Raw genomic sequence first — 26,768 nt, 5'->3', positions numbered from 1 at the left:
CATATGTCAATATCAATCTGTCCTCACATAACAAAGATGACCCTTCGGGGTTTAATTAAAAGGCAGGTTTCAAGGCTCATTAGCTTGCCGACAACACTGAAAATAGATGTCCGATGGTTCAGACAAATGTGCATAGCTCTTTCCACTAATCCATAACCTACTCTTCTATAATATTCCAGATCTCGGCATGCCATCATGTAAATACCCAGCCAAAACCAACAATAAGGACAAAAAACATTACACATTTCCACACAAGGTAAAACTAAACCATGATTTGTTTCTCCTGCAGGGAGATCTATATAAATGCATTGCGGGATAATATATTCATACTAGAGTACATGTCATTATTACAAAATTTATATTGAAAGTTTGTGGTTTTACTGTCATAGGACAGCACCACAACGTTGGTTCGCAGGGTGATCGGCATGAGATGGACCGAGCAGAGCCTGCACGTGCACATGCAAACACTACAAATGGTAATAGTATGTACGGCTGGCTACATATGGTGCAGAAGAAGTTCAATAACTACTTTTAGAAAACAAAGAAAATACATTCACAATAAGTGTTTTTAAGAACTGTGGGTCACTGCACATTGACCCGATCAAACCGGACCTTATTGAAGGTTCTTATGACATTGTAAATGCCTTTGGCCAGGGGTCCGCAACCAAAATAACGAGACATTTTTTTTTATTCGATAAAAAACTCAATATTTCAAGAGCTGCAATGCCTGCGAATACGAGGTCCTTGAAGAACCACACGTGGCTCCTGAGCCGCGGGCTGCCGAACCCTGTCTTAGGCTCTAACAACCCAAAGGAATTATTTTTTTTTGTCTAGGATCCTAAAAAGTCGTGGGAGAAATGTCAGAAGCCGTTTTGTGAGACAAGCTTGTAATGCTTTCCTTGGTGCTGTTCCATAACAGCAAATGATAAGTATATACCAGTGCAACAAACAACCGTAACTTTCACACAACTGCCATAATTCCACTGGAATTACTGGAGCAGGGTAAAACTGATGGAGCTTAGCATGGTATGTCTGCTCACAGAGTCCTGCTGGCACCAGAAAACATCCTCTGCTCAAACAAGTGGAGTGAAATGTAGGGATGGTTGCATGGGATTGCTCACTCTTTGAGTTCATCAATGACCTTCTGCTTGTCATCGATCTCATCCCGCAGGCGTGAGAGCTGCTTCTGGTGAGCCTCGCGGTGTACAGACATCTGCTGCTCCAGCTCCTTCTAAACATCGGTACAGAAGGAAATACATGTTTGTGAATTCTTCAGCTCAGTGCTATCAATGTAGGCATAAATGAAAAATAGTGTTGGTAAAGATTACGAAACTGGTTCAGGTTCTCAATTTTGTGAATCAGCACACGGCTGTTCCATTGCTACATTGAATCCATGAAAAAAGTTACAAATAGAATCTGCCCAAAATGTACGTGCATTAGAACGGGAATCATATTCGATATATACGATCCCACTCTGGATAACACCTGCAGAATTCATGATTATTCTATGGGCAATTGCAACGTTAAAATCAGCCAGCTGGTAAATATATATGGTCAATGGCAAATGAGAAAAGAAAAGGACCAATCCCACCTCAATTCTGGCGTGCGGTAAGACAAGAAGGGAGGAGACCGTGGTGCCTGGCTGGCCTAGACTATACAAGGAGTAACTCACTTCAAAGACTTGCACATACATGGGGCAGCTGCATGTATAAATAGCATTGGCTATAAAATTAGCTGCTCCATGCATCCCAGAAGTACATGGGCACGGGTAAGGACTGTGCCTAGGCTGGCCTCCACTATGCTATGCAGGCCCCATGGGCCCTACCTTATACCCCGATTCCCCTGCTGGGATTCATACAGCCCAGCCCCCACCACAATCGCAGTCCCCACAAGCTCACTAGACATTATAATCCCAGAAAGGAATAACAATCCAGGCAAGGAAGTGTGATAACTACCCAGGTCTAGTGCATATGGCTAACATTTAGTAAAACCAAGAAGATTGTTAAAAGAACAGTTGGGTGGTACTCATTTCAGTTAGTGGCAGTAAAGCAGATTTAAGCAGAGGGCCATAACCCTTTGTAGAAAAACTGATTTGAATGTATCATAAACGGGTACTCATTGACCGAGAAAGGATGAAAACTTGAGTCGGGACAGGACAAATACTTAAGTTCACAACAGATGTGAACTTTATCACGGTGCTACTCAGCCACGTGTAAGTGAACCAACATTTTACTGAAATACAATCGATCGTTTATAAGACTCGCAATAAAATTGAACATTTGCTTTAGATATGCTGCATAACGGTTTGTATGCATCGAAAAATAAAACAGCATGATTGAGAAGGCACCTTCAAACCACAAAAGACTTGCCTGCATTTCATTGGCATTTTGCAGCTTGTCGAGATGTTCCTTCTCTTTGTCCTCTAAACTCATTTCGTGCATTTTCTCTGTGCAAGGAAATAACACAGCATACGGGTCAATTTATACGCACAACACAATTTCATCAGCACCTATACACACATATACACCAGTAACCTGGGATTCTCCCAGATTAATTATATTCATAAGAGACTCACCGGTTATGTATGGTATACAGCAAAGGAGTACGCTGGCTCTTAAGATAAAATGCACTACGACTGTTACAACGTTTCACTAAGAAAAGCATACAACAATGTATTAGCGAGTTAGAACTATATCAAAATGTGTCCCCATAGACGTTTTAGTAATGGGCAGTAGTAATTAGTGGAAGAAGAACATGGCGGAATTTCCATATTTGTACAGCCAGGATCAATCTGCAGCAGAACCACTGGTCACTTCCCAACTGACAGTGTGCATTTTACTGGTAATCAAATGCCAATTGGCCTAGTCACCCTGACCCTGGAATGACCTCACCACCTTGCGAGATAATTGCTCTTTGGAATGAGATAACCTGGTCATGGCACTAAATTACATTACAAAGGCTCACACAATCCTTTTACATTTTATACACCGTGGGATGAAAGTGATTAAATATATTTTGAATTCTAGGCTCCAGGGTTTAAAACATAAACACTCCGTCTAATAATAATAATCATAAGGAACACCTGACACATACAACATCATCTCCGAGTTTACATGTCGAATAAACATTTACAACTTTGTTCTCCAGGCAATCACATTGGGCAAGTATCTTTCAACATTTTAATCACTCCCCAATATCACTCCCCAATATTATACAAATTTAGGAAAGCTGGTTGGGTACCTCTGTGGACAAACAGCTTTAAAAACACATTGCAAATTTGTATGTGAATAATGATCACAAAAATATATTTTAGAGATGATTTGTGTCCTCAAACCGCAAAAGATGGCACTACTGGAATATGGAGGGGCCTGGAGGCAACTCACCCTGTGCACGCAACTTTGCCAGCTCCTCGCTCACACTGTCGAACGTCTCCTCCAGTTGCCGCTTCTTCTGCTCCATGTTGTGGATGTACTCACTCAGAGACTTAATCTTTGCCTCGTGCTGCAAGGAACCAAATGCAGCCGATCCTCTGCTTTAGGCTCATTCCAAAATGAAATTCCTCTTTGTATCGTGACGTCCGTTATGCTATACGAAGTTCACTTGTTAATTCACATTTACGGGCACATTGCTGGAGGTTTAATAGGCAGTGGTGCTGCTGTCAATAAAAGTGGTGCTGGCGAATAGCCTGTGTGGTTACCTGTGAGATGAGCAGCTGACAGGAGGATAGTTCATGCTCGTTCTCCTCCATCTTCTTGTTGGTGTCTCCCTGCGAGCTCTCCAGCACTTTGGTGCGCTTTACCAGCGTCTTTACCTCGGACTTGAGCTTGCTCACGTAGAGACGAGCTACAGTGAACTCCTCGTCTGGCATGCCACTCAGCTCCAGGGGCTGCAAGAGGAAAGCCATAAGTCTGCGCTGAACTAAAGGCATTCACAACAATATATGCAGAACCGGCCTTCTACAAGCATTTGGTCAACCCTTTTCCCTTGGGTCAGACACGTCAGAAAGGTGAGCCACATGATTTTCAACGACAATAAAAGGTACAACACTTCACTCATTTATGGAGTGGGTGTGTGTGTCAGTAGCCGATGTATGATTATCATTAATGTTAAATGTTAATATTGGCTAGGAAAATAACCCTAGCAGTTTGTTTTAAAATATAAGGTGTCTGCCCTTACAAAGTGGAAGGTTATCTTTTTACAGACTTCATAAATAAATGTTAATTATTGCTCACAAGAGGTAGTACTGATCTGCACTGGTGGCAGTGGCCCTAAGCCAGTGGTTCAAATTCTGCAGTCACTATAGACTTCCCATGAATTATATTTAATGTACATTGTTGCCAAAATCATATAGAAATCAGAACAATGTACACAATCAGTGCCCACTCAAATCGTGTAATCTTCTCACAATCTATGAGTGAGGGATCCTATATTTTCCACCTGTATAACAAACGTCAATGTGAAAAGAAAAATAAACACTGCACATTTGCTCAAAAAAATAAACGATTCATAAGCTAAACCCTAAAAAGCATCTTGGTTTCATGAATTTTCGTATATTTAAATTTTAGTTGGAAAACCGAATACATTTGGAACTTTGCCAACGTCTCTTGAAGACAACTGCATACAAAGTGCGTGGGCCAAGCCAGCACGCATCGCTACGACGTCCCACAGTGGCACGCTCCACATAGTGGTGCGTGTCTCAGAGGGACACGTGCAGGCTTGGCTAACCGTAGTTTGCATGGCGTCGTCATAGCCAATCGTTGTGTTGCTATCACATCCCATCAGCAGCCTTACCAAGCCGGTACTGTACAAAAGATGGGATATACACGTTGGTAGCATTAGGTAAAAACTATTATAACTTAAAAATAACACGAATGCATTTTAATTAATATTAAATGCATTGTATTGAAGTGTTTCAAAGTTGTTTATATGGCAAAGTTGCCGAGGATTTTTGCAAAATACATTAGAAAAAATGTCTCACCTTAATGTCATTGTTGCCGATGGCAGTTCCCATCTCCCCCAGGTCTTTCATGAGCAGCGTCAACATCTCGGCCACGCGACGCTTTTGATGTGACGTCACCTCCTGCAGTCGCTGCAGCTCCGATTCCTTGTTCGACAGAAACGTCTAGGGGCCCAAGTGACATGGCACAAAGTGCTTAGAAGCAGATGAGAGTACTCTTCAAAAAGGTGTTTAATTCTTGTCAATTTTACAAGTTACAACAACCAACGAATCTGATGGCACCACAGCTTACCAGTGTTTCCTAAAAAAATCCTCCAGGTTTAATGGGGCATATTAAAAGCACTGGCCCATTTCCATTTGGCAGACCTGTACTGGAACTAAACCGGAATTATTTGTTTTGTTATTCTTTTCAGCTGCAAATATATCAACGTATTTCTATCATGACAACATGATGACTTAATAAACCTCAAGAGCAACCAATGTGCGAGGCATCCAATAGTAAGTCTATTTTAAGTCACTCAATAAATAGGATGTAAAATACCCAGTCATATAACAGCTGAAAAGTTATCAAATAACAGACTTAATAAAATGCAATTGTTGCACAACACGGAAACTACTATATGTTCTATACATTGAAGTATAACTTACAGGTGCACTCAGGACAAAAACCTTTTCAGTTTAGCTCTGATCGTTATAATTATGGGACTTCAGTGATCATGATAAATTGTAACAAGAAAAAACTGCAAACAACCCTAAGCAATGAAATGATAAAATGATAAAAATCCCTTACCCATTCTGGTACCAAAATGGGTAAAGCTTTTTTATTATTGAATAGCTTGATATTGGCAAAGGTGTCTCATTGTTATAACCCTAAGCGTGTAATGATGATGATGAACTCATCTGTGATATCATGGATGGCCTACAATGGCAAACAATGGAATTGTTGCACGACAGTTTGTTGTCCTTCCCCCGCACCTCAAATTAGCGCACCGACAATTAGCACAGTTGGCTACATACGGTGCGCGAAAGAAGTTCAACATACATACAATGTCATACCAGGAGGAACTGGGGTAGTGGCTAATTGTGGAGAAACAGTTAACACTCGATTGGTGATTTAGTATTGGCAACAGCTCAGGTTTTTCACAGTGCGTTTTTCAAGCACCCACCGTCTTCTGCTGCAGCTCTTCGGATATGGTCTCATTCTCCTTGGTCTTGTCCTCTGCTTCTTGAGACTTCTGGTCATAGTTGACAGCAAGCTCCTCCAGTGCTTGGAGCACCTCCTTCACCTCCTCCTTTGCTGCCTCATTCTCAGTCTGCAGCCGTGACAATTCCTCCTGCACAAACTCATAATCCCGCCGTGATGATGCCAGGAGCTGCAAAGAGAAGTGAAGAGAACAGGCAGCACAGCGGGGTCAGCAGTCTCACCAATGAGCCTAAACATTCTGGGTGTTTGATGATAAAATTCCAACTTCTGTTCAAAAGTACGTATGCATGCTACCCTCTTGTAATGGAGAGATTAATATATCTGCAACATCATTGGGAAGAAAATTACACTTTGTACTGTGTCATTGTCAATATGATCAAATTATTTTAATTATCCACGTTGTCTTCTGCAAGATGTTCTCCCCCAGGAGTTAATTAATCGTTGCCATAATTACATTAATGTAGTTCGATACAACAATCATGCAATGTTTTTTAAGATCCTCTGTATGACTGGCAAGGTCAATATGCAGTAATGCGAGATGGCAGTAGCAAATTAATTTAGCATGCAGTTAATACTGTTCGTATCTGTTTTGCATGAGTCAATGTCTGGCTTGCTCACTGTCTGGTTTTAAATAAAGAGTGATTTTAACGTCTGACCCATGTCTAAACACAAGGCTGAGATATAGGTGAATTATGTTAAGCTCTCTCAGCTACTTGTAAAACCCCACTGCACAGCACATTCCCCACATCAGCTTGTATCAACAAGCACTGACTCGGCAATGTGGATAGATTTAAGCCCTTAAGCAACACTGAATATTACTCAACCATAAGAAGGTAACATGAGATTTGATTCTATTGTTTGCCAGTGTGTGAACATGGAAAGCTCTTCAGTGCAAGGTTATGGTAGTTTTAGCGTAAAATTAATATAGTATACAGCATTGGCATGTTTTTTGCATGTGCCAAGTGTAACTAAGCTACTTTACCACAAATGACTGAGTAGTAAAATTGCCCCAGGAGCAGTAACTGAATTATGCATGAACCCATTATTTTACACTTTGTACACATGTTAAACAAACATTACCAAAAGGTATAACAAAAATAAATGGGTTTGCTGCTTCTCAATTGAAAAAAGTCTAAAAGACAATGTGACAGGTCACTGTGGTTTCGCATTTTGTAGGGAGAGCCGAGCTTTACATAGTGGTGCACTGCTCTGCTGGCAATGGGGACATATCTCAACAACAGGGAGGGATCCATCACAAACCTCTTCCTGATCCAGCATCTGCTGCTTGAGCTTTTCTGCCAGCTGACTCTGTTGGTTGATCTCATCATCCTGAAAAGATAAAACAAAAACGAGGTCAGCAACAACATACATTATTTGGAAATTATACATGACCAAAGATCCAGCCTATTTTGGCTGTGGTTAGAGTGCTCAATTCACAAAATGCAATTCCCAAGTTAATATGCAGGTTGGGAGTCAAAAAGACTCCTTATTCATTTTGGGTCATTTCCCGCAAAGCGGGAATTATGGTGTCATCCATGAATGGAAAATGGGTCATTTTGACAACAGTCATCATTCTAAGTCATCATCCTAACAGTGAGAACAACCTTTATCATGGTAATGTGAAATTCCAGCTATGTCTCAGGGCAACCAATGGGTGCATATGGCTATAAAAACAGACTTTTGACGTTGATATCAAGAGTTTATTAATACTACCCCTTGCTGCCGTAATTTCCCCACTCCATCTGCACCTTGTCATCGAGCTGCTTGTAGAGCTTGACCACCTCCTGGTCGTACTTGACTTTGTCGTCAGCAGACATCTTGCTGCTGGGCAAGGCAATGCTGTCCAACACGGAAGCGGCGATAGAGGGAAGGGAGACTAAGCTCTCGGAAGACGGAGCCTCCAGGCTACGGCGGTCCTTCATGTCAAAGCGCTCGTCATCCGGCACCGTCTCGCCTGTCCCACGCACGCATGCACAGGTACGTCAAGGCGGGCAACTACTCACCAAACACAGCGTTGACTCAGTATCTCAAGCAACTCCTCATATGTCTCTCATGTGAAAGCAACCTCAAAATGTTTACTTGAAAAGCCATTTCAGAAAATTTGGAATAACTACTATGGTTGAGTGCTCAACTCACAGAGTGCAAAACTCGCAATTAGATGGTAAGGGGGGGGGAACTCAACTCATCATTCTGGCATCAAAAAATGGAGCACCACTAGATGGTAAGTCAGATTGGTTCTCACCATGAAAACGGTTCCACAAGTGACTATGTATTTTCCGACAAGTGGCTCAGAGCCGCAAACAAAGCTGAGCACCAGTCCATACTTGTTTGAGCAGGAAGATGCATTGAATGCCTTTTGGCCATGATGAGTTAAAAGTGTTATGCTTACGCTATTTTTCGATTTTTTTTTGTATCGCATATGTTCACTTTGAAAAATGGTTACTTCAAATTTCACACCCACCTAAATAGTATGTGACTATGAACTAAAGGAGAATGCATTTTTCAATTTCAACATCAAATTTTTTGCATTGCTTCATATTTAAAATGTCTATTTTAGTGGACAAAGGACGAAGTACTACACTGTTTGTACTTGAGGAAGGGATAAGTTGCTTTCACACTTAAGATAAACCACATGCAAAACAAGGACAGAAAAAAATCCATCGTAGCAGACACAGGGAAGGATGACATCGTGCAAGACCATGAACTTACTATTCACATGGCTGGGAAATTAAATCATTTACACATGGAGGTAAAATGCATGCAGGACATGCAATAAAAAGCTATGTGCAATCCTTAATATGTTGGATTGATGTTTATAGATTGACTGAGCACTTTGGAAATTCTATTTCTAAGCAAGTGATCACACACTTACTAGAGAAGCATAAGTTATGGTTAGGGTCTGCTGAGAAAGACACGATAACATTACACAGATGTTAACCACAACAATCACAAGTAGCCCTTTAATACAATGAGCAGTGAAAGCATAATACATTTATAAATCAATGAAACAGAGATAGCAGCAAGTCACCAGCAGTGAGTTATAACAAAGCCACACACTAAATGTTGTTCTTCAGTGTAAAACCCGACGAGGCCTTAAACAATTCTGGAGTAACAAAATGACCAGTTAGAATGAAAACAAAAACAGCGGCTCCATTACAAATATGAACAGTGACAAATACAAGCGAATTATACTATTTTAATCAAGTTAAATAAAAGATAACTCTCACGCGTAAATTATTCAAAGAGAAATTGTGTTTGGCTTAATGCACTCTTTGGAATCAATACACCAAATTTGTTCAAATGTTTCAAGTAATTTAATAGCAGTTACATGAATCATTGCAGTCCACCACATTGGACATAATGCATGGGAGGGTTAAACAAAATGATCAATTTAAAAGGTTTAATATAAGACTGTGCTGCACTATCACCACTGGATTACATTAAACATCACTGAGTAATCCTTAAACATTGCTAAAAAAAATTTTTAAACATAAAAAAAAACTTTCCTGTATAATGAAGCCGACCCAAAAAAGGCATAATCACTAACCCGCATTCATAGAATGCACTGTGCTAAATGTACTGGCAACTACCAGTAGAATAAATCTTGACTTAAAGCTTTCGTGACTGCAGGAATTCATATTCTTGGGTCTTTGGTAAAGTCACGTAGATAGGTTCAAAGAAAATAATAAAAAAATAACAGAAAACTACGTTTCGATCGCAACGCAAGCGGTCGAAACGTCGAGTATTCTGTTATTTTTTTATTATTTTCTTTGAACCTATCTACGTGACTTTACCTAAAGACCCAAAGAATATAAATAACAGTAGAATGTGTAATTTCCATCAGTAGCTCATGGCCATCAACAGAGATGAATGCTGCTTCATTGCTCCTTAAGCAAGGAAAGTCTGGATTGGACTCGACAAAGTGCACTGGCAGCTGATATATAATGCACTACAAATGTTAGTACACCGAGAAATGTCTTTGTGGCAACCTTTGACTGTACTGAGATCATCCTTTCAGATCTTTTTGCACAGTGTAAGACCGCACCCTATATACTTGTTTACACAAAGCCCCGTTTCTTACAATACCAGTAAAATGTCTCACCTTCCAAGAAAATTACACTCCGAGACAATAAACCAATCCATTGTACTGTAAGAAATTATAAACCTAAGGCTGTAACTGTTTTAATTTTTAGGACGAAACGTTCTCTACTTGTGGGAAATTTTGTTTTCCGTAAAAAGGCTCTTAGAAACAATGTGACGATAAGAAAATTGGTTGCCTTGATGATGATCTAAAAAAAAGTTGAAGACATCTATAAATGGTCTTCTTGACAAAGCATATTGCTGTACATTTTAGCTTAGAGATAGTTCGGGGATAATTAAATATTATTTTTTATAACTGTATTGGCAGTGGCATTTAAACAACTGAAACAAACAGCACCTTCATAATTACCACTGCATCATGAGATAAAAACACAAACCAGGTTAATATTTGGACTGAAAATCGTAAAAACTTATTATGAGCCATATTTACCCTCTGAAAAACAACTGCTCAAACTATAAACCGAAACATATATTATCCTGATGGGCAGTAACAAGTGTGATGAAAACGGTAATTTTATTTTTGTGATGACTGACAAATGTAAGTGCTTATACTTTCAGTGATACTTCTAGTGTAGGCAAAGATCATTTGTCACGGAAATCACACAGCTCTTTGCGTTGGAATGTGCTTCTTGCAACGAATGTGCAGCACTTCCCAGATGTTCAGCAAGGACGGCACCTCACCATTGCGCCAGCGGTTGAGCTCCTGCTCCAGGCGCTGTACGGTGTTTCGAAGGCCCTTGTTGCGCTCCTTCTCCTTCTCATACTTCTTGCGCCACTCCTCTGCCGTCAGCTCCAGGTTCACCGTTACTGTGTTCTTGATCGTCTTTGCTCTATCAATCCATCAAACAAGTGCAAATATTAAGCACAGTGCACGCCAACCATTAATTGAACTTTCAAGACCGGAAAATAATATTACGAGTTGGCCGTGACATCTTCTGAGAGCTCCCCTTCAGATCACGTGGTGCCGCACCTTTGTCCGAACATGAGCGTAGACTTGGATTCGGCCTCATTGTAGGAGGAAGGCGAGCAGCAGATGACGATAGTCGTGCGACAGTTTCCACCCAGCGAGTCCTGAAGGATGCGCGTCATTTTGCTGTCTCGGTACGGCACATGGCTTTTCTGTGTAAACACAAAAAGGTAAAAGGTAAGAATGCACAAACATGTAGCTTCACTTTTATTGATATATATGTAACTAGCTTTACTACCCGGATTTGCCCGGGACTTGGATTCACCATGCCCGTCTGCCTTTGTCCCCCCAGTGGCGATGTTCACACATCACACGAGTTACTCGTTTGAGGCTGAGTCGAGCTAGGCGAGGCCCAGGACCGGTTCAAATAATCGTCACCGGTGGTGGCCGTGAGCGGGAATCAAACTCGGGTCGCCGGGTTCGTAGCGCAGCGCGCTAACCACTACACTACCGCTCTCCCCACACACACACACAGACAGCACGCTAACCACTACACTACCGCTCCCCCCCACACACACACACAGACAGCACGCTAACCACTACACTACCGCTCTCCCCACACACACACACAGACAGCACGCTAACCACTACACTACCGCTCCCCCACACACACAAGCGCGCGTCCATAGGCACACATACACGCGCTTGCTGCAGACATACAACTTTCAGGGTGCGTACGGCAGGAAACGACTCAAATAATAAACGAATGCTGCGCGAAGAACGCCTTAGACCTGCAACACATTTGTATTTCACTTTACTCGCGAGGGTTGGGGGGGAGGATGCGTGACATCAGCAGACACACTGCGTGACGCTTCCGCATGCGAGTGACATAACAGAGATGTGACGTCACAGCTCACTTGCCGTGCAAAATATATCCATTATTGCGCCCCCACCCCCCAAAAAAAATACAAAAGTCTATTTTGATAATTTTTGCATGGTGTCCAGTCGGGAAAGTACCCACATGCCAAATTTGCATGTTTGTCGCATGTCGGGAAGTATGCTAAACATTTTGAACAGACACACATATTCACAAATTTCCCTTTTACAGATATAGATGATACGAGTTGATACGGTGAAATGTACATGATGTCTAAAGTCGAAAGATTTGGTTCCAGGTCACTAATTAGTAAAAGGCAGGGTACAATGTGACGAGCCAAGCTCTTCAAATGTCTGAAAATTCCAATAATAGCCGAAATGCCCTTTAAAAGGAGACGCTTGGGTAAAGTGACATGAATTTTATGTAAGCACCACACTTACATTTTTACAAAACTTCACTTCAATTCGCCAAAAAATGTACAGTTTAAACTCTTTCATATTTTCCTTCATGTAATGATTTCAAATCACAGGTTTACACATTTACAATCACAGTTTAGTTTAATTGCATCAAATGTCTTCAAAATTCAGATGACACAACTTGGCCAACCTCGGCAGGCGGTGAAGCGAAAAATTTGATCTCGAACACAAGGGATGCAGCGCAACTCAAAACGACACATAAACGTGCCGCGCAACATTCAATTATCTTCTTTGGTTCTTTCGGTAAAGTCACGTAGAATGAGAATAAAATAATAAAATAACACAATAAAATTCTCACGACGTTTCGGCCACAATTGAAACTTTGTCGTCCCGACAGGTCTGTTCCTTTCACCTGAAGACGGCCGCTTGCGTTGTGGCCGAAACGTCGTGAGAATTTTATTGTGTTATTTTATTATTTTATTCTCATTCTACGTGACTTTACCGAAAGAACCAAAGAAGATGAATCCTTGCAGTCACGAAAGCTTTAAATCGAAACATTAAATTAATGCACACCAATTAATGATTCGGATCGTGGATCGTGGCATATACGAGTGCGTTGGCTTACAGTGCCCTCGGCCAGTGCGGAGATGACATTGCCCAGTGCCGAAAGAGACTTGTTAATGTTCTTCGCCTCATCCAGCACAGATCCCTCTGCACCAGTCTTGCTCACCTATTACCGCAAAGGAGAAGGGGGGGAATCGCCATCTTTGTAATTACATTCCAACTTTCTCTTTTACAACTTGCCCCAAAGCACTTTACAGAGCCAGCAAAAAAAGGACATTAGTAAATAGGCACGTTTTAAAATGTGCCCCAAAGGGTTGTAATGCTGCCAAATCTAATGCATTCTCAATGGAAATAAAGCCATTAATTTCAGCCATACTGCCTTAGTCGTGCGTCACCTGAGTTTGACTTAATGTGAGAAGAAGTCAGTGTCTACTGGCTTACATTAGAAATGGGGATGCTCATCTTTATTGATGGCCCCTGAGCCAGTGGTGAATATTCCACCTCACCATGGCAGTGTCTCTTTGCAGGACAACCACTGTTGATTTCTCAATTGGAACTCAAGCTAATCCCCGCATGCAGATGATGGGCTGAGAAGAAACTCGACCAAAAAAATAAAATTTCCTACTATAAGTGGAACGTTCTAACCGCCATGTAATGCAGCATAAAACTACTGTAGTCGATCGATTATCTGCGTATGGTTTATCCAATGTGCAGATTAACCGCGCACATGAGACTGACATAAATTAACAACTCATGGATTTTCCCTTGAGCCCAAATTAATAACCTACGGTTATTCTTGGAAATGTTTATTACAAGTCATGTGGTTAAACCGAAAAAAATATGTGCTCCGGTTAATTCGAAATCCACGTGATCGCCTTTTCAAGTTTAAAGTTTCATTTATTAGGTATAGCCCTGTGAGCCATGCGGCTCTTAAGTCGGGTGCAACCGCAACAAACAAAATATGAATACAGAACATCCCAAAGCGACGACGCGGAACAGAAACATCCTGGAATTCAACTAGCAAATATTCCACACAAAAAAAACGTATTAAAACGCTGTGTGCCTTGACAGTACAGCACAGTACTTTCATATCTTTACAATAGTGGGCAGTTTGATTTTGATTTGGCGTGGCTCTGCTATCCACTTAGTGGACGTACTCTTCTGCGCAGGAGCAGGAAAGTTTTATGACTAAGCACGCATAGAGATCCGCAGAAAATTGATATTTTTGTACTATCTGGGATTTTTAATTATCTGCGGCCATCCTCCCTGTCATTAGCACGGATAATGAGTCTGCCATATTTAAATAAGGCAAGAGAGCAAAAAGCAATGCAGTACATCTTTACCTTCTCAGAGCCAGCCAAGTCTACAAGGTAGAGCTTCCCGCTGAGTTTCTGCTCTGTCTCCACGTTCTCCTGCTTCACGTTGATCAAGAAGATGCTGTGACTCCGAGAGCTGTGCTCGTTCATGTCTACAGATCACTCGCATATATCAGCAAACATATCTTGTGTTTTAGAGCAGCACCTCTGAAATGTTTTAATATGGTAAAAGGTAAGGCCCTAAATCAAGAGAGCTCCTCTAGAGGATTTTTCGCCTACTTTTCCATGCTGGCAAAATGTGTTCAGAAAGATGGGAATGCCAACTTTTGTCTCACCACATGCTACCTGCCAATCGACTGTGGCTGTACCTATTTATCCTGCTGGGGTGAACAGAGGCAAGAGGATGAAGGAACTTGCCTATTGTTTGAACTGCTGAGCCAGGAGATTGATTTCGGGACCCCTGGATTGCATGGCTAGTGTGCTATCCAGAGCAGCATGTATGTATGCTTAAATACAGAAGTGGGGTAATTTTTAAAGCACAATCCTGTCAGCACAGTTAGAAACATGGATGAGGTACACGCATTTCAAAAATAATCAAAATATATTTTCAGTGGATACACTAAACACGTTGCCTATAATAGACTGAATAAATGACACAATGTATAGCCCTGCAGACAATGTATATGGGTTTCAAAGAATATGTAAAATAAATATAAGTTACAGTAAAGTTAATTTCCTTGGTATATAACGGAACAAAACAAATCCAATGAACTGTTTTTAAGTGTGGTTACACGGTAATTTATTTAACAAGCAAAAGTATTATACATTAAACTGTCTCTTGACCCGTTAGATCACTTGTCAATGTATACAGCAGCAACGATGGTGGTTTAATGTTAACATCAGACAGATCCATAAATATCTGTCAAGGATTTTATATCACAAGTTTAAAAATAAATCTCATCACTCGCAACAGCTCGGTACGACTCATCGGGGAGCCAACTCACTTGTGACAGCCACATGTCTGTTGGACTTTCCTTCATCAATGACATCCATCACTTCATCGGGGCTAGACACAAATCTCTCTGTGCATCCCTATAAAAATGCAAGGAAAGAGAAAGGTTGTACTACGAGAATAAGATGGATTTATTCTGGAGGAATCCGAGGAGTGGGTAAGAACGTTACAACAAACAATACATTACAACAATACAAAAAACATCAAAGCATTACTGCATGCCCAATAATAGAATTTAATTCGAAATCACGCATGCTATCCAAGAAGCAGTCACTTTTAAACAAAATTCATTGAATGTGATAGTCTTAAAATATGTTTTAATAACCTGATTTTCCAACTATTAAATAGAAACTGAAGTCAAACTGTCTTCCTCCTCAATCACCTTAATTGGTGGCACCAGCCCCTGGCTACAATTCTACATAGCTCGAAGAGGCCAGTCTCTCAGTAAGAGAATCACTGATGACAAAAAAACACTTGCCAAGTTAAACACACACGCACTGCCATTTGTGTAAAAGTAACATCCATAGCTCTTTTAAACAGAAAATAGCCCCTATACAAATTATTCTCGACTCCTGTATCACACCCAGACAGAGAACCAACCCCATGAAAAAAATGTTTCATTGTTGGGTGAAATGTTGAAAACGACTATTATCTTACCTTCACATAAGGCACTTTATTTTTATCTTCATGCACAGCCAGGTTGGTCTTTGAGACTGAAATTACAAGATTTTCAGGTTTATTTAAAATCTTAGACCTAAAATTCACTTCAATTTGATCATTTATAACAGTACAAACTTATCTACAAGCAAAACATTCCATTTGACAAGAAAAAACATGCATAAACTTTAATTCTTAATAACATAACATTAATACTAACATAAATAAAAAATATAGAAATGTAAATGACCAATACTTACTATCCAAAAGGTCCCTAATTTTGTCAAGGTAGATTTCAAAGTAGGAAACCTTAAACGAAATAAAATGCAAAACGGGATTCACATATCATAAAAAACACACATTTTCTAATGCATACCAGACAGGGGCAGATTGGAACAAGACATGGACGAACATTTTTGCATAAACATTTATTTTAAAGTTTTTAATCTCAATATTGTTTAATTCAATAGCATTATTATAAATGAAGACATCATTGAATGCTAATGTTCAATCTGTCGTGTCGCAAACATTGTAACCAATCCAGGACATTTTTGTTCATTTGGGCTACTGACCAGATTTGGTGTACGGTGCATTTGCATTCGACTGGGGGTTATAATTCTTCTCAGCTGTGATGGTGTGTATAGGAATGAAACTCACGGAGACTACTTACAATGCTCTGTAGCTCTGAATATTTGTGCTTCAATTTCTGAAGTGGTGTAATAAAACATGCTTATTTTTTCACACTACTATGCAAGAATATGCATAAAGACAAAGATCCTCCATATAGCCTAAGAGACCTTTTGGGAAAGTGCAGTTTGCGAGCACCTATGAAGGCCGGTACAGCACATGAGGGGGAGGGAGGCCAGCACCACGCCCGGCTTCCTGTCTCCCTCGTGGAAATGTTTATACATCGCACAAGGTACTAATTTGAGGCCGAGTGGACCTAGGGGAGGACCGATTCAGATGATTATCACTGGTGTTGGCTGAGAGCAGGAATCAAGCTCAGATTGATGGGTTCATAGCGCTGGGCGCTAAGCGTTGCACAACCACTGTCCACACACAACACACACTACTTCACACAATAGGTGCTGAGCATTAATACAGAGGCAACATGGCAAGATGAAATCTCCTCTTCATTAAATTCAAGAAAGAGCATGCATTTGCAGCTCAGGAGGGAGATGTACCTTGATGTGAAATTCAAGGTTCTCATCCATTGAGTAAATGTAGTTGAAAATGTCCTGTATTATCCGTGGTATGATGCCCATGTATTCCGAATCGTGCAGCTTGCCCTAGAAGAGAGGGGAAGTAAGTGCATATTGGTTAGTGTCGTCATCATCTATATATTTATAAACATATAAAAGCACTCGAGGTATGTTTGCTGCCCCAGGCCATGCATTGGGTAACTCCTTTTACCGAAAGAACCAAGAAGATCCTTTCAGTGACTCAAGGATTCCCTACAACGAAAACATTTAAATCTGCTTAGTAACAAATGTATATGTACACTACAAAGCTGTGCTATCAATATATATTCCAATTTCAAGAGGTATTGAGTTGTTGTGAGTGCAAGTTAGTGAAAACAGCATCCTTAAAATATTTACAGTTTATTTGACTCCTCTTTAGAATGTCAATTTGCCAAACAACTCAAGTAAATGCACATTACACAGGTTTGCCTTGCCAAGCACAGCAATATTAATTTTCCATATATTCCATTCTCCATTACATATAATCGCCTTGTTTTCTATTGCAGGATTTGAAATTTGCTCCATCCCTCTGGCTACCGCAACAGCTATAACAAGCTTAGCATAAACAGACAATCATAACAACCCATTAGCATTTTTAATGCCAGTATGTAGAGCTTAACTGGAGGGCGAGGGGTGACTAAGTACTCACTGAACATTTTTCATCTCATTTTGTTGTGATCAACAACAGTGCTCATGCTCAGGATTTGTCAAATGTTCACATCTTTGAAGTATGTGGTGTTAAGTGTTTGAATACAGTATTTGGGCCATCTCAATAGGTAACTGATCATGAAAAGCTTCAACACGTCTATAATAAAAAAAATGCTAAGTATCGCCACATACATATTAACTGTTATTATTTAAAGCTTGAAAAATAATTTGAAGATATGTTTTTTTTACCAATATCAATTACCAACAAAATAATGCTATTATATAAAAGAGTAACAATTAACCATCAACTTAATGTAACGTAAATGATTTACAAGTGCAGTGCACATGTACAGCATTAATTACCAACCTCCATTGTATGCGTTTTCCCAGATGCAGTCTGGCCATACGCAAAAATGGTGCCATTGTAGCCTTCAAGCACATCTGCAATGAACAGAGATAAATGGTTATTACAATGCAGCAGCATAATGTACTTTGGATAGAACATCTTTTTATTAGCATCAGGATTTTACAAGCGATTGTGTTCATTCTTTAGGAAAGTTAGGATCACAAGGAAGGTGTAAAGTTAGAGTTTGCCCTCCTTGATTTACTGCAGGCATGCGCATATTATTCCGTGTGACACATTAACGCATTAACGTGCACTACAACCAGTCGGGCATTTTGCTTCCACTGACCTTTGACAATCTGCCTTGCGCAACAATTGTATACTTGCTCTTGTGTGGTGTTTGTAGGAAAAACTCGATCAAATATATATGGTTTCCCCTGGGAAATAAACAAAAATCAAATTAGACATCGAAAGCAAAAACGTCTCCCCCTCTTAAAAAAAAAGTTATCTTTGTTGACGACCATGAGTCAGTGATGGAAATGTTACATTTTTATGGTGAGGCCAGGTGCTCCGGTGGTTATTTTATTGACCGCAGACCAGTGGTACACATGCTCCCAGTCTCTAGGAAGTGAGAGATATTCACATAATGGCGGTGATCACATGGGGTATGGTTAAGCAGGGTTACAAAGCAATGATGCTTTGCGTGCACTAGCAATTCTAAATCGGTTTATTTATCTGCGGTATGAAATTCGGTGCACCCATGCACTTAGACGCCAGGGTCTTTCTATGTGCTGCTGGTGCTCTCACCCCTTTGGTTGATCATATTTATATATTCTTGGTTCTTTCGGTAAAGTCACGTTGAAGGGAAACAATAAAATATATGTTTGAAAATATATTTCATTATTTTATTCTTTCCCTTCAACGTGACTTTACCGAAAGAACCAAGAACATGAATAACTGCAGTCACGAAAGCTTTAAATCAAGATCATATTTATGTTTATATTTGTTTTACAAATACAAAGTGAATTCAAGAACATCATGAAGTCTATCTAGCCTTCCACACCCAGTGAAACTCAGCCTTTCCTCTACTTCTTGGTGATGCCATGCCACTCAGATCGAATTGTAAAGTACAAAAGTGAATTTTAAGTGAAAATAAAATGTAAATATGAAACTGCAAACATTTATATTCTTAGTTCTTTTGTTGTTTCCCTTCAACGTGACTTTACCGAAAGAACTAAGAATATGAATTACTGCAGTCACGAAAGCTTTAAATCAAAATGCAAACATTTAGTTAATTCTTAAGAAATACAATTTTAACAAAATATCCTAGGTGTTAATTGTGTGTAAATGCAAATACTTGTGTGAATTTGCAATTATTTAATTCATTTCAGTGTCGTATAAACTGTTGAGGTGAGCGAATATATCATAGGGCTGGTAGGGGTACGTGTACAGTTGATTGGACTGGTAGGAGGTACATGACAAGCAAACGGTTAGGTACCACTGCCATAGACAAACGGGCTGAGTAAAACCTAGATTGTGATATTAACTCAGAAGCTTCAAATTGCAAGTCATCTACTCTAACCATTACTTTAACATAATCCAGTAAGATAGAAAAATGCAATATCATGCTCTTAATAGTGATCTTAAAAACTGTGCAATTATGATAACACATCACAGACATGCAAAGGAAAATCAAGTGGATTAAACATAAATATGATAATCTTGTCAGGTGGTGGAGGGTTAATGACACGAATTTAGGATGCAGCTCAACCTAAAAACAAATCCGAATCATGGGTTGAAACACTTTAATATATTCAACACAATTTAAAAATAAATAAAATCTTCTTTCAGTGCAAATACATTTGTAAATTCTGTAAACCGTCTGTAAATACACATCAAACGATAAATGTGTGGAAATCTCAAGCAGAAAACTGCATGAGCACCAGCCTATACAACCCTTTCATTAAAAATAAATCCTCTGTAATCCCTGCACGACAATGAAGGTAGTAGATTCCCCAATAGGAGTGGCGCAGTCTTTCCAGTTCCAGTGACCACACACAAAACCACACAGGGAGGGAGCGGACACTACACAGGGGTCCAGGACGAGTATACCAAGCAGCACTGCGGTACAGTGATGTAGACTTAGTACCCCCTAAATTACACGTTAATTATGCAACTTCCCTAAGTTTCCTCAGCCCCCCCCCCCCCCCCGATATGCAGTCAAGCGAGTAATGCGTTGCCAAATCTTACAACCAGCTGCAATGCAGAATTCTGCAAGCCATATTCTGCATTCTTGCACAACTGCGCAATAGTGACGGGGCTGCTCGTGGCGCGTTAGAATAACTGTCAGCAGCTACTCCACAAATCGGTGGTATCACTTTACAAACGGCTGGGTGCAATTGCAAATCATTGACAAAAACCCACCTCTTGCCACTGCACTCCAAAACTGAGGAAATAACAGCCTGCGCTATTCAAGTGCCTAGTACACAATGATTTATTTACACTGCAGTACCTACAATATGTACAAAAGCGTAGGGTTAGAGAGCAACTAAAGCGTATAAAGGAAACCAGTTGGTTTTAAGAAATAATAAGGGAGAAGATTTACACATCCATTTCTAAACAACTAGATTTCTATCATCCTCTTCAAAATTATTTTGTTTAACCCGGTGCGACGAGACCAGGATAGTCTCAATTGTAAGAGTGACCCAAGTGCATTCGATAACCAGCAGGGGCCGATGATTGTTATGCATAACTCAAATTATTCACATTATTGTTTCCAACTTGTTAATTTTGGAACATGAAAACACCACACAATGGCCTAAATAAAAAAATACACCAGGGGTCTAACGTCCGTTGTGAAGCAGACGGGGTGTTAATACGTTTATTACGCTCAGTAATAACCAGGGCAGTCCGCTGGATTCGAACCCAGCGGCGAAAGGGTACCGCAGGGACATGTCTGCTTGGCGTCAATGCAGTAGAGGTGGCTAAAAATAAGTTGAACTCAATATAACTTTGGAAATGTGGCATAACTTGATACAGTATTAAAAAATGCCATGCATTCAAATAATTGTTCTGTATATTTGACTCAAACACGTAGCAACGTGTGTCTCTCAGCCATTGCCAGTGGATGGCCAAGTGGCAATTTGTGCAATGCTCCGTTTATACAGCTACGCAGAGGTGCATTGTCAAGTGGCAATGTTTTTTGTAAGTCAGCAGTGCACATCTCATGCGAACTGTCATGGAAATGTTGAATTTCCACCACTGGCTACGTTGATTTATAAGGTGAATACCATTTCTGTGGTAAGTCCATGTTGGTCAGCCTACGGAGATCGCCAGGATGGTTTATTTGGTGGCCCTGGACCAGTGGTGAAATAACCACATTCCCATGGTGGGTAGCAGCCTCGACTGGCGCTCAAGTCTCTCCATAGGCCAATCACTACTCACTTTTATCCAGGCACTGAGCAGGTGGTGGACATTCCACATTCCCACAGCGGTGGCCAATCTTTCCAATGGATGTTCAATTGATTTTCGACAAAGTGGCACTCGAACCAAATCCAGAGAAAAGCGCAACGATGCGGCAATCGTCTCGTTTTTGCAGCCCAACGCGAGTGACGACAAGCCTCGACGTAGGTCGACCACCTTCGAGACACCGATACTGTTAACGGTGTACATTCTACATTCCGCTGTTGATGACAAAGTCTTTCAACCTGTACAAAGTGACACTATTGAGATTTATAAGGGCACGGAGTGACCAATAAGGTCGAGAATTAAATATTGACTTAAAGCTTTCGTGACTGCAGGAATTCATATCAGGAAGGACGATCGCTTTGTGCTGTGATCGAAACGTCGTAGTTTTTTTGTTATTTCGTTTCAACCTATCTACGTGACTTTACCGAAACACCAAAAGAATAAGGTCTGAATTGTTTGGTAATAGGGTCGGCACTTATAAAAGGTTGACAGATGACAGGTATGGATACCGAATATGCGATTCCGAAACTGAGATTTTAAACGCTCGTCCGCTATCACCCCGCACCTCCGATTAGCACCGTTGGCTACGTTCAACGTACGTTCACCCAACACTTGTACCAACCAGGCTTTAACAACAACAAAAACTCAACGGCACGGACGCTCATCTCTGCCGGCAGCGCTGCTGGACCGCAATACCAAGCGCACATTCCCACGGCCGGGAGTCACCGTCTGCGTCGTTATGGCGGGGCGTGTGGTGCTGTTCGTGGTCGCCGCCAGCAAACGCGACCAACGGGAAAAAAAGACACAGTGTGCCAGCGCGCTTACCCCCATCACCACGTTGTCTTCCCCCGAGAACTTGGGGAGAAACTTATCGCCTCGGCCCTGCTCGGCGTCGCTGAGCGGGCGGAAGCGGCACATCACCTTGATGCTGCACTCGGCGGGGTCCGCCATCTCGACTCTTTTGCCTCAATTACAACCTGCCACTTCGCGAACACCTCCAACAAGTAGCTCGCACGCGGCTGCCGTTAAACGTCGACTGCCGCCACCGCCGAGGATGATGACGACGCTGCCGCTGCTTAGCTGTTGACGGTGACTTGATGTTTAACTCGGACCCGGCCCGTGTTGCGGCCCAACCCCCCGCAAGGCCTTACAGAGGAGGCCTCAGCCAGCCAGCCAGCAGCCAGCGCCGCAGGCCGCCACCACCGCCCCCGCCGCCGCCGCACCGAAGTCAAATCAAGAGGAGTGAAGTCACCGGCGTTGGCTTAGTTGACCGCCAAAACAAGCGGGTCGGTGAGTTAAATGAAGCGTTGCGGGAGAGGGGGTCTGAATAGTTGCGAAGGTGAATGAGTTGACGGGCCAGAGAGAGAGAGAGAGAAACTACCACGGACCCGGCGGCGGATGAGGGGCGAGGCCGGGGGGAGAAGCAAAGTGGCGACGCGGATGGAGCTTGGCAAAAGCACCGCCCAAAAAGATCACTCCCCGTACAGCCAATCAGAAGGCGCGTTACGGAGCACGTCGCGGCTGAGACGGCGGTGCGGGCCAATGGGCGAAGGCGTTGTTCCTCATTGCGGCTTCGCGCACAGAGAGGGGAAAAAAGTTCGCCTGCGATCAAAATGGCAGCTTTTGCATAAGATTAACATAATTTATGCAGCGTTGTTTGGTATAGCATTAACATAAATTATAATAAAACAGCGTGTTGGCCCTATCCACTCGTCGGTAAGCCACTAACACAGTGAACGCTAAAGCCTGATCGGTAGAAGTGCTGGGTGAACGTACGTTGAACTGGTAAGCTATACGTAGCCAACCGTGCTAATCAGAGGAATCACATATTAGGTATCCTGTCAACCCCTGATAAGTGCCTAACTTATTACCGACCAATTCAGACATTATTGGTCACCCTGTGACCTTATACAGTTAAGTTCAGTTCATGTATTTGGTATAGCTCTGTGAGCCTTTCGGCTCTTGAATCGGGTGCAACCGCAACAAACAAAAACACAAAAATACGAACAAGAAAACATCTTAAAGTGACTATGTGACTGTGCAAACAGAAAATCCTGGAAAAAAAACATCAAAATAGTCCTGAAAAAGCACCGTACACCATCCTACAAAGTCCCAATCACAAGGGAGAGACACAAATAGATAACAAATGTGTCCGTTTTGAAGCGCGTATTTGACCTGAAAACTCAATTTCCCTGTACAAGAATATGGGGGTAAACCGTATGGGTTGACAGCTATAGGTATCACAGTCACCTGGTGTGATAGAAGTACTGCAAGTGGCTTCATTACATTTAAACTAGGCCATCAAACCCATGCATGTGCTACAGGGCACAATCCATATGTACAACAAATAGCACGCATATTTCTTACAAAACGGACATATTTGCCCTATAACCATGTATTTCCGACCATCATCACCTAGCCAGTGAACTGGAACACGTACACGAAGCTCTCAAGGTGAATGGATATTCATACTACACAATCCCTAAAGCTATCACCCCAATCGTTGGGAAAAAAAACATCTGAGGTCCCAATCAAAACCATCACCTTGCCATACATAGCACGGGTCACCAATTTAAAAAAAATCATGAGCAAACACAAGATCCAGGTTCGATTTAACACAGTACATAAAATTTGTGATCTGATCCCAGCTGTGAAGGATGTGATCCCTGACATGCAATACTCCGGCATCTACAAACTAAGCTGTGTCTGCAGCAGTAGTAACATTGGGGAAACTAAGCGACATGTCTCGGACCGTGTTCATGAACATAAGGCAGATCTGAAACACGGCAGGACCAATACCTCGGCCGTGGCTGATCATTGTTTTAATGCGGTTGGCTCACACGAAATTGATTTCTCTAAGACGAAGGTACTTTGCAAACCCACTGGCTATCAACAAAGATTAATTCATGAAGCTATCCATATATACAGACATAGACACAATTTTCAACTGGGAAGATGGGTACAAACTCAACAATCACTGGAAGGACGTTATCAACCAGTTTAAGTCATAACTGGCTGTAATGTTTCCATTTAAGACCTGGCAGCCCTTTTATTGGTGGAAGCCCACCACCAGGACCATTAGTGCCCACTCTCTTTATTGGTGGAAGCCCACCACCAGCACCATCACTACCAACAACTCCCATCACCTCCAGCAGCAACTTCCCTTACATTAACATTAGCTACCCCGCCCATGCTGCTGACATTTGGGCTACGCCCATTTTTAAACCTTTATAAACAGTTTGCCTTTAGAGGCTAACCCCCTTTTCCTGATGACGACCGCTTGTGTTAAGATCGAAACGTCATAGTTTTTTGTTATTTCTTTGAACCTATCTACATGACTTTACCGAAAGACCCAAAGTATGAATTCCTGCAGTCACGAAAGCTTTAAATCAAGAGTCAAATCCACATAGATGCTCCCCGCCTTAACTAACCCACACGAACCAGCGTGTGTGGGGGGGAAATAAGGTCAACACAAGAGCAAGGCCCTGATCCAGCAGTGGATTGATACACGAGCTGTAAACATACATGAGTATTGTGTTCATCTAAGTAGCTGATGCGTTTATACAGCAGTACAGTGTTTAGAATCCCAAGACCAAATATGATCTGCTTCTCCAATTCCATAAATGGAGGGAAACAAACTGAGCTCTGGTGATGAATGACACATTCTGGCAACAATGAAATGATGTCATGTCCAAGCGTGTGGGATTTCACAGTGGCACTCGTCAAGTTCCACTACATGTACATGCTTGTTGGAGATACTGTACAGCGCCGAGTTTTTGTAAAAAGTCATGCCACATCACATATTGGCCTTCTCTAAGATGAAGTGCACAGCACTCTTCGATAACGTGCCAAAAGTTTATAAATAAAAGTGCTAGATACTTTTGGAGTGACATCATTATGCGTCTGAGTGCGCATGTCTCACCTTGCCCATTTGGTTAACTAATACTGTAGTTTAAAGGGCATTAATATTTATGCATTTGCAGTGATGATTGCTTCATTGGAGGTGTATGAGATAAGGTGGCACATGTTATACACATCTAAATTGCACTGAATACTGTATATTTTATTTGGATAATGGATCTGTTTACACACCTCTAATGCTGTATTTATCCTGGATAGAAGTGTGTGGTAGTGTTATTACAATATGCGTGGAAAAGATAAGTGGTTTACATGGCTTGAATATTGTGCACAGACGTTCATTCAAAGGTTTAAATGTGCATACAATGGAGGACTTTACTGCATCACGAGGATTTCAATACTTGCCAATGTAAAATAAAGCTGACTCAAACCTACTCAACAGTAGAAGAGGGCAATGTGCCAATCCATGGCTGGAAAAACACTTGGCAGACAGCGATGACTTCACGTTGGAGTGGAACTTCCGCGAGTCATCTTTTCAGATAAGATGGTGTTGGCTCAGGAAAAAAAACCATTAATATTTTTGGATCAAAAATCCCCCCAAAAATTGAAAAACTAGAGATTTATGATTTAGAACTTTTTAAATGTTCAATTGACGGTGATAAAACATGGCAGCAATTCATAATAATGGCAGCAATGTTTAAACTATTTAAAACAATGTTTCAAAACCACTTAAAAAATCCTGGATCAATAAATGAACAACTGTCCTCAACTGTCTCAAAAGCCCTTTCATGCTATAATTAAATTTCCACCACAACTTACACATTGATTCACCAAAACCCAAAGTAGAGGTCACCTGGGTTCTTCAACGTTAACATTAATTTGGGAGGACAATATACCGATAAAATAGCATTCAACACGCTGAAAATTATACATTGATAGATTTACACGTGCACCTATCTCTGTGGACTTTGAGACTGCGGTCATAGGTATCCCCAATGGCATAACACTTGGAATTTAGTGACGTTGGTTATGTTTGGGTTTCTTTAATTTTGTGAAGGCGAGTTGAACTGTGCTTGTGTGCGTTTATACTTATCAGCCTTCAAAAATGTTTCTCAAAGCATGTATTTTGGCTGTGTTAGCGCCCGATTATAGTTCTGATGCATATTTAGATAAAGTACAAGTACACGTATGACGGCTTA

General features: G+C 41.3%; 1 protein-coding gene across 6 annotated transcripts in view; it reads right to left on the bottom strand.

Moving 5' to 3' along the window:
* LOC116940845 (kinesin heavy chain-like) overlaps positions 1–23,168 on the bottom strand; it is a 35,392-nt gene extending 12,224 nt beyond the window's left edge. For 2 of the 6 annotated variants that reach the window (XM_032951102.2, XM_032951100.2), the window contains exons 1-20: positions 22,537–23,168; positions 18,593–18,680; positions 18,268–18,341; positions 17,196–17,300; positions 16,272–16,320; positions 16,012–16,067; positions 15,347–15,434; positions 14,370–14,494; positions 13,088–13,192; positions 11,233–11,381; positions 10,944–11,092; positions 9,034–9,063; positions 7,910–8,115; positions 7,422–7,490; positions 6,124–6,330; positions 4,979–5,122; positions 3,698–3,886; positions 3,384–3,501; positions 2,370–2,446; positions 1,122–1,231 (exon numbers count right to left, since the gene is read on the bottom strand). In XM_032951102.2, coding sequence (XP_032806993.1) covers positions 1,122–1,231; positions 2,370–2,446; positions 3,384–3,501; positions 3,698–3,886; positions 4,979–5,122; positions 6,124–6,330; positions 7,422–7,490; positions 7,910–8,115; positions 9,034–9,063; positions 10,944–11,092; positions 11,233–11,381; positions 13,088–13,192; positions 14,370–14,494; positions 15,347–15,434; positions 16,012–16,067; positions 16,272–16,320; positions 17,196–17,300; positions 18,268–18,341; positions 18,593–18,680; positions 22,537–22,662 — 2,264 coding nt within the window. In that variant the 5' untranslated portion in view covers positions 22,663–23,168. The remainder of the gene's footprint in view (positions 1–1,121; positions 1,232–2,369; positions 2,447–3,383; positions 3,502–3,697; positions 3,887–4,978; positions 5,123–6,123; positions 6,331–7,421; positions 7,491–7,909; positions 8,116–9,033; positions 9,064–10,943; positions 11,093–11,232; positions 11,382–13,087; positions 13,193–14,369; positions 14,495–15,346; positions 15,435–16,011; positions 16,068–16,271; positions 16,321–17,195; positions 17,301–18,267; positions 18,342–18,592; positions 18,681–22,536) is intronic. The other 4 variants (XM_032951101.2, XM_032951105.2, XM_032951103.2 and 1 more) reach the window with 4 other exon arrangements.
* Positions 23,169–26,768: the final 3,600 nt, after the last annotated feature.

This window comes from Petromyzon marinus, chromosome 10 (assembly GCF_048934315.1).
Source record: "Petromyzon marinus isolate PM22_M1 ecotype Great Lakes invasive population chromosome 10, UKy_Petmar_22M1.pri1.0, whole genome shotgun sequence".
Lineage (NCBI taxonomy): Eukaryota > Metazoa > Chordata > Hyperoartia > Petromyzontiformes > Petromyzontidae > Petromyzon > Petromyzon marinus.
The sequence above is the reverse complement of the archived record's forward strand: the minus strand, read 5'-3'. Positions and strand labels throughout refer to the sequence as shown.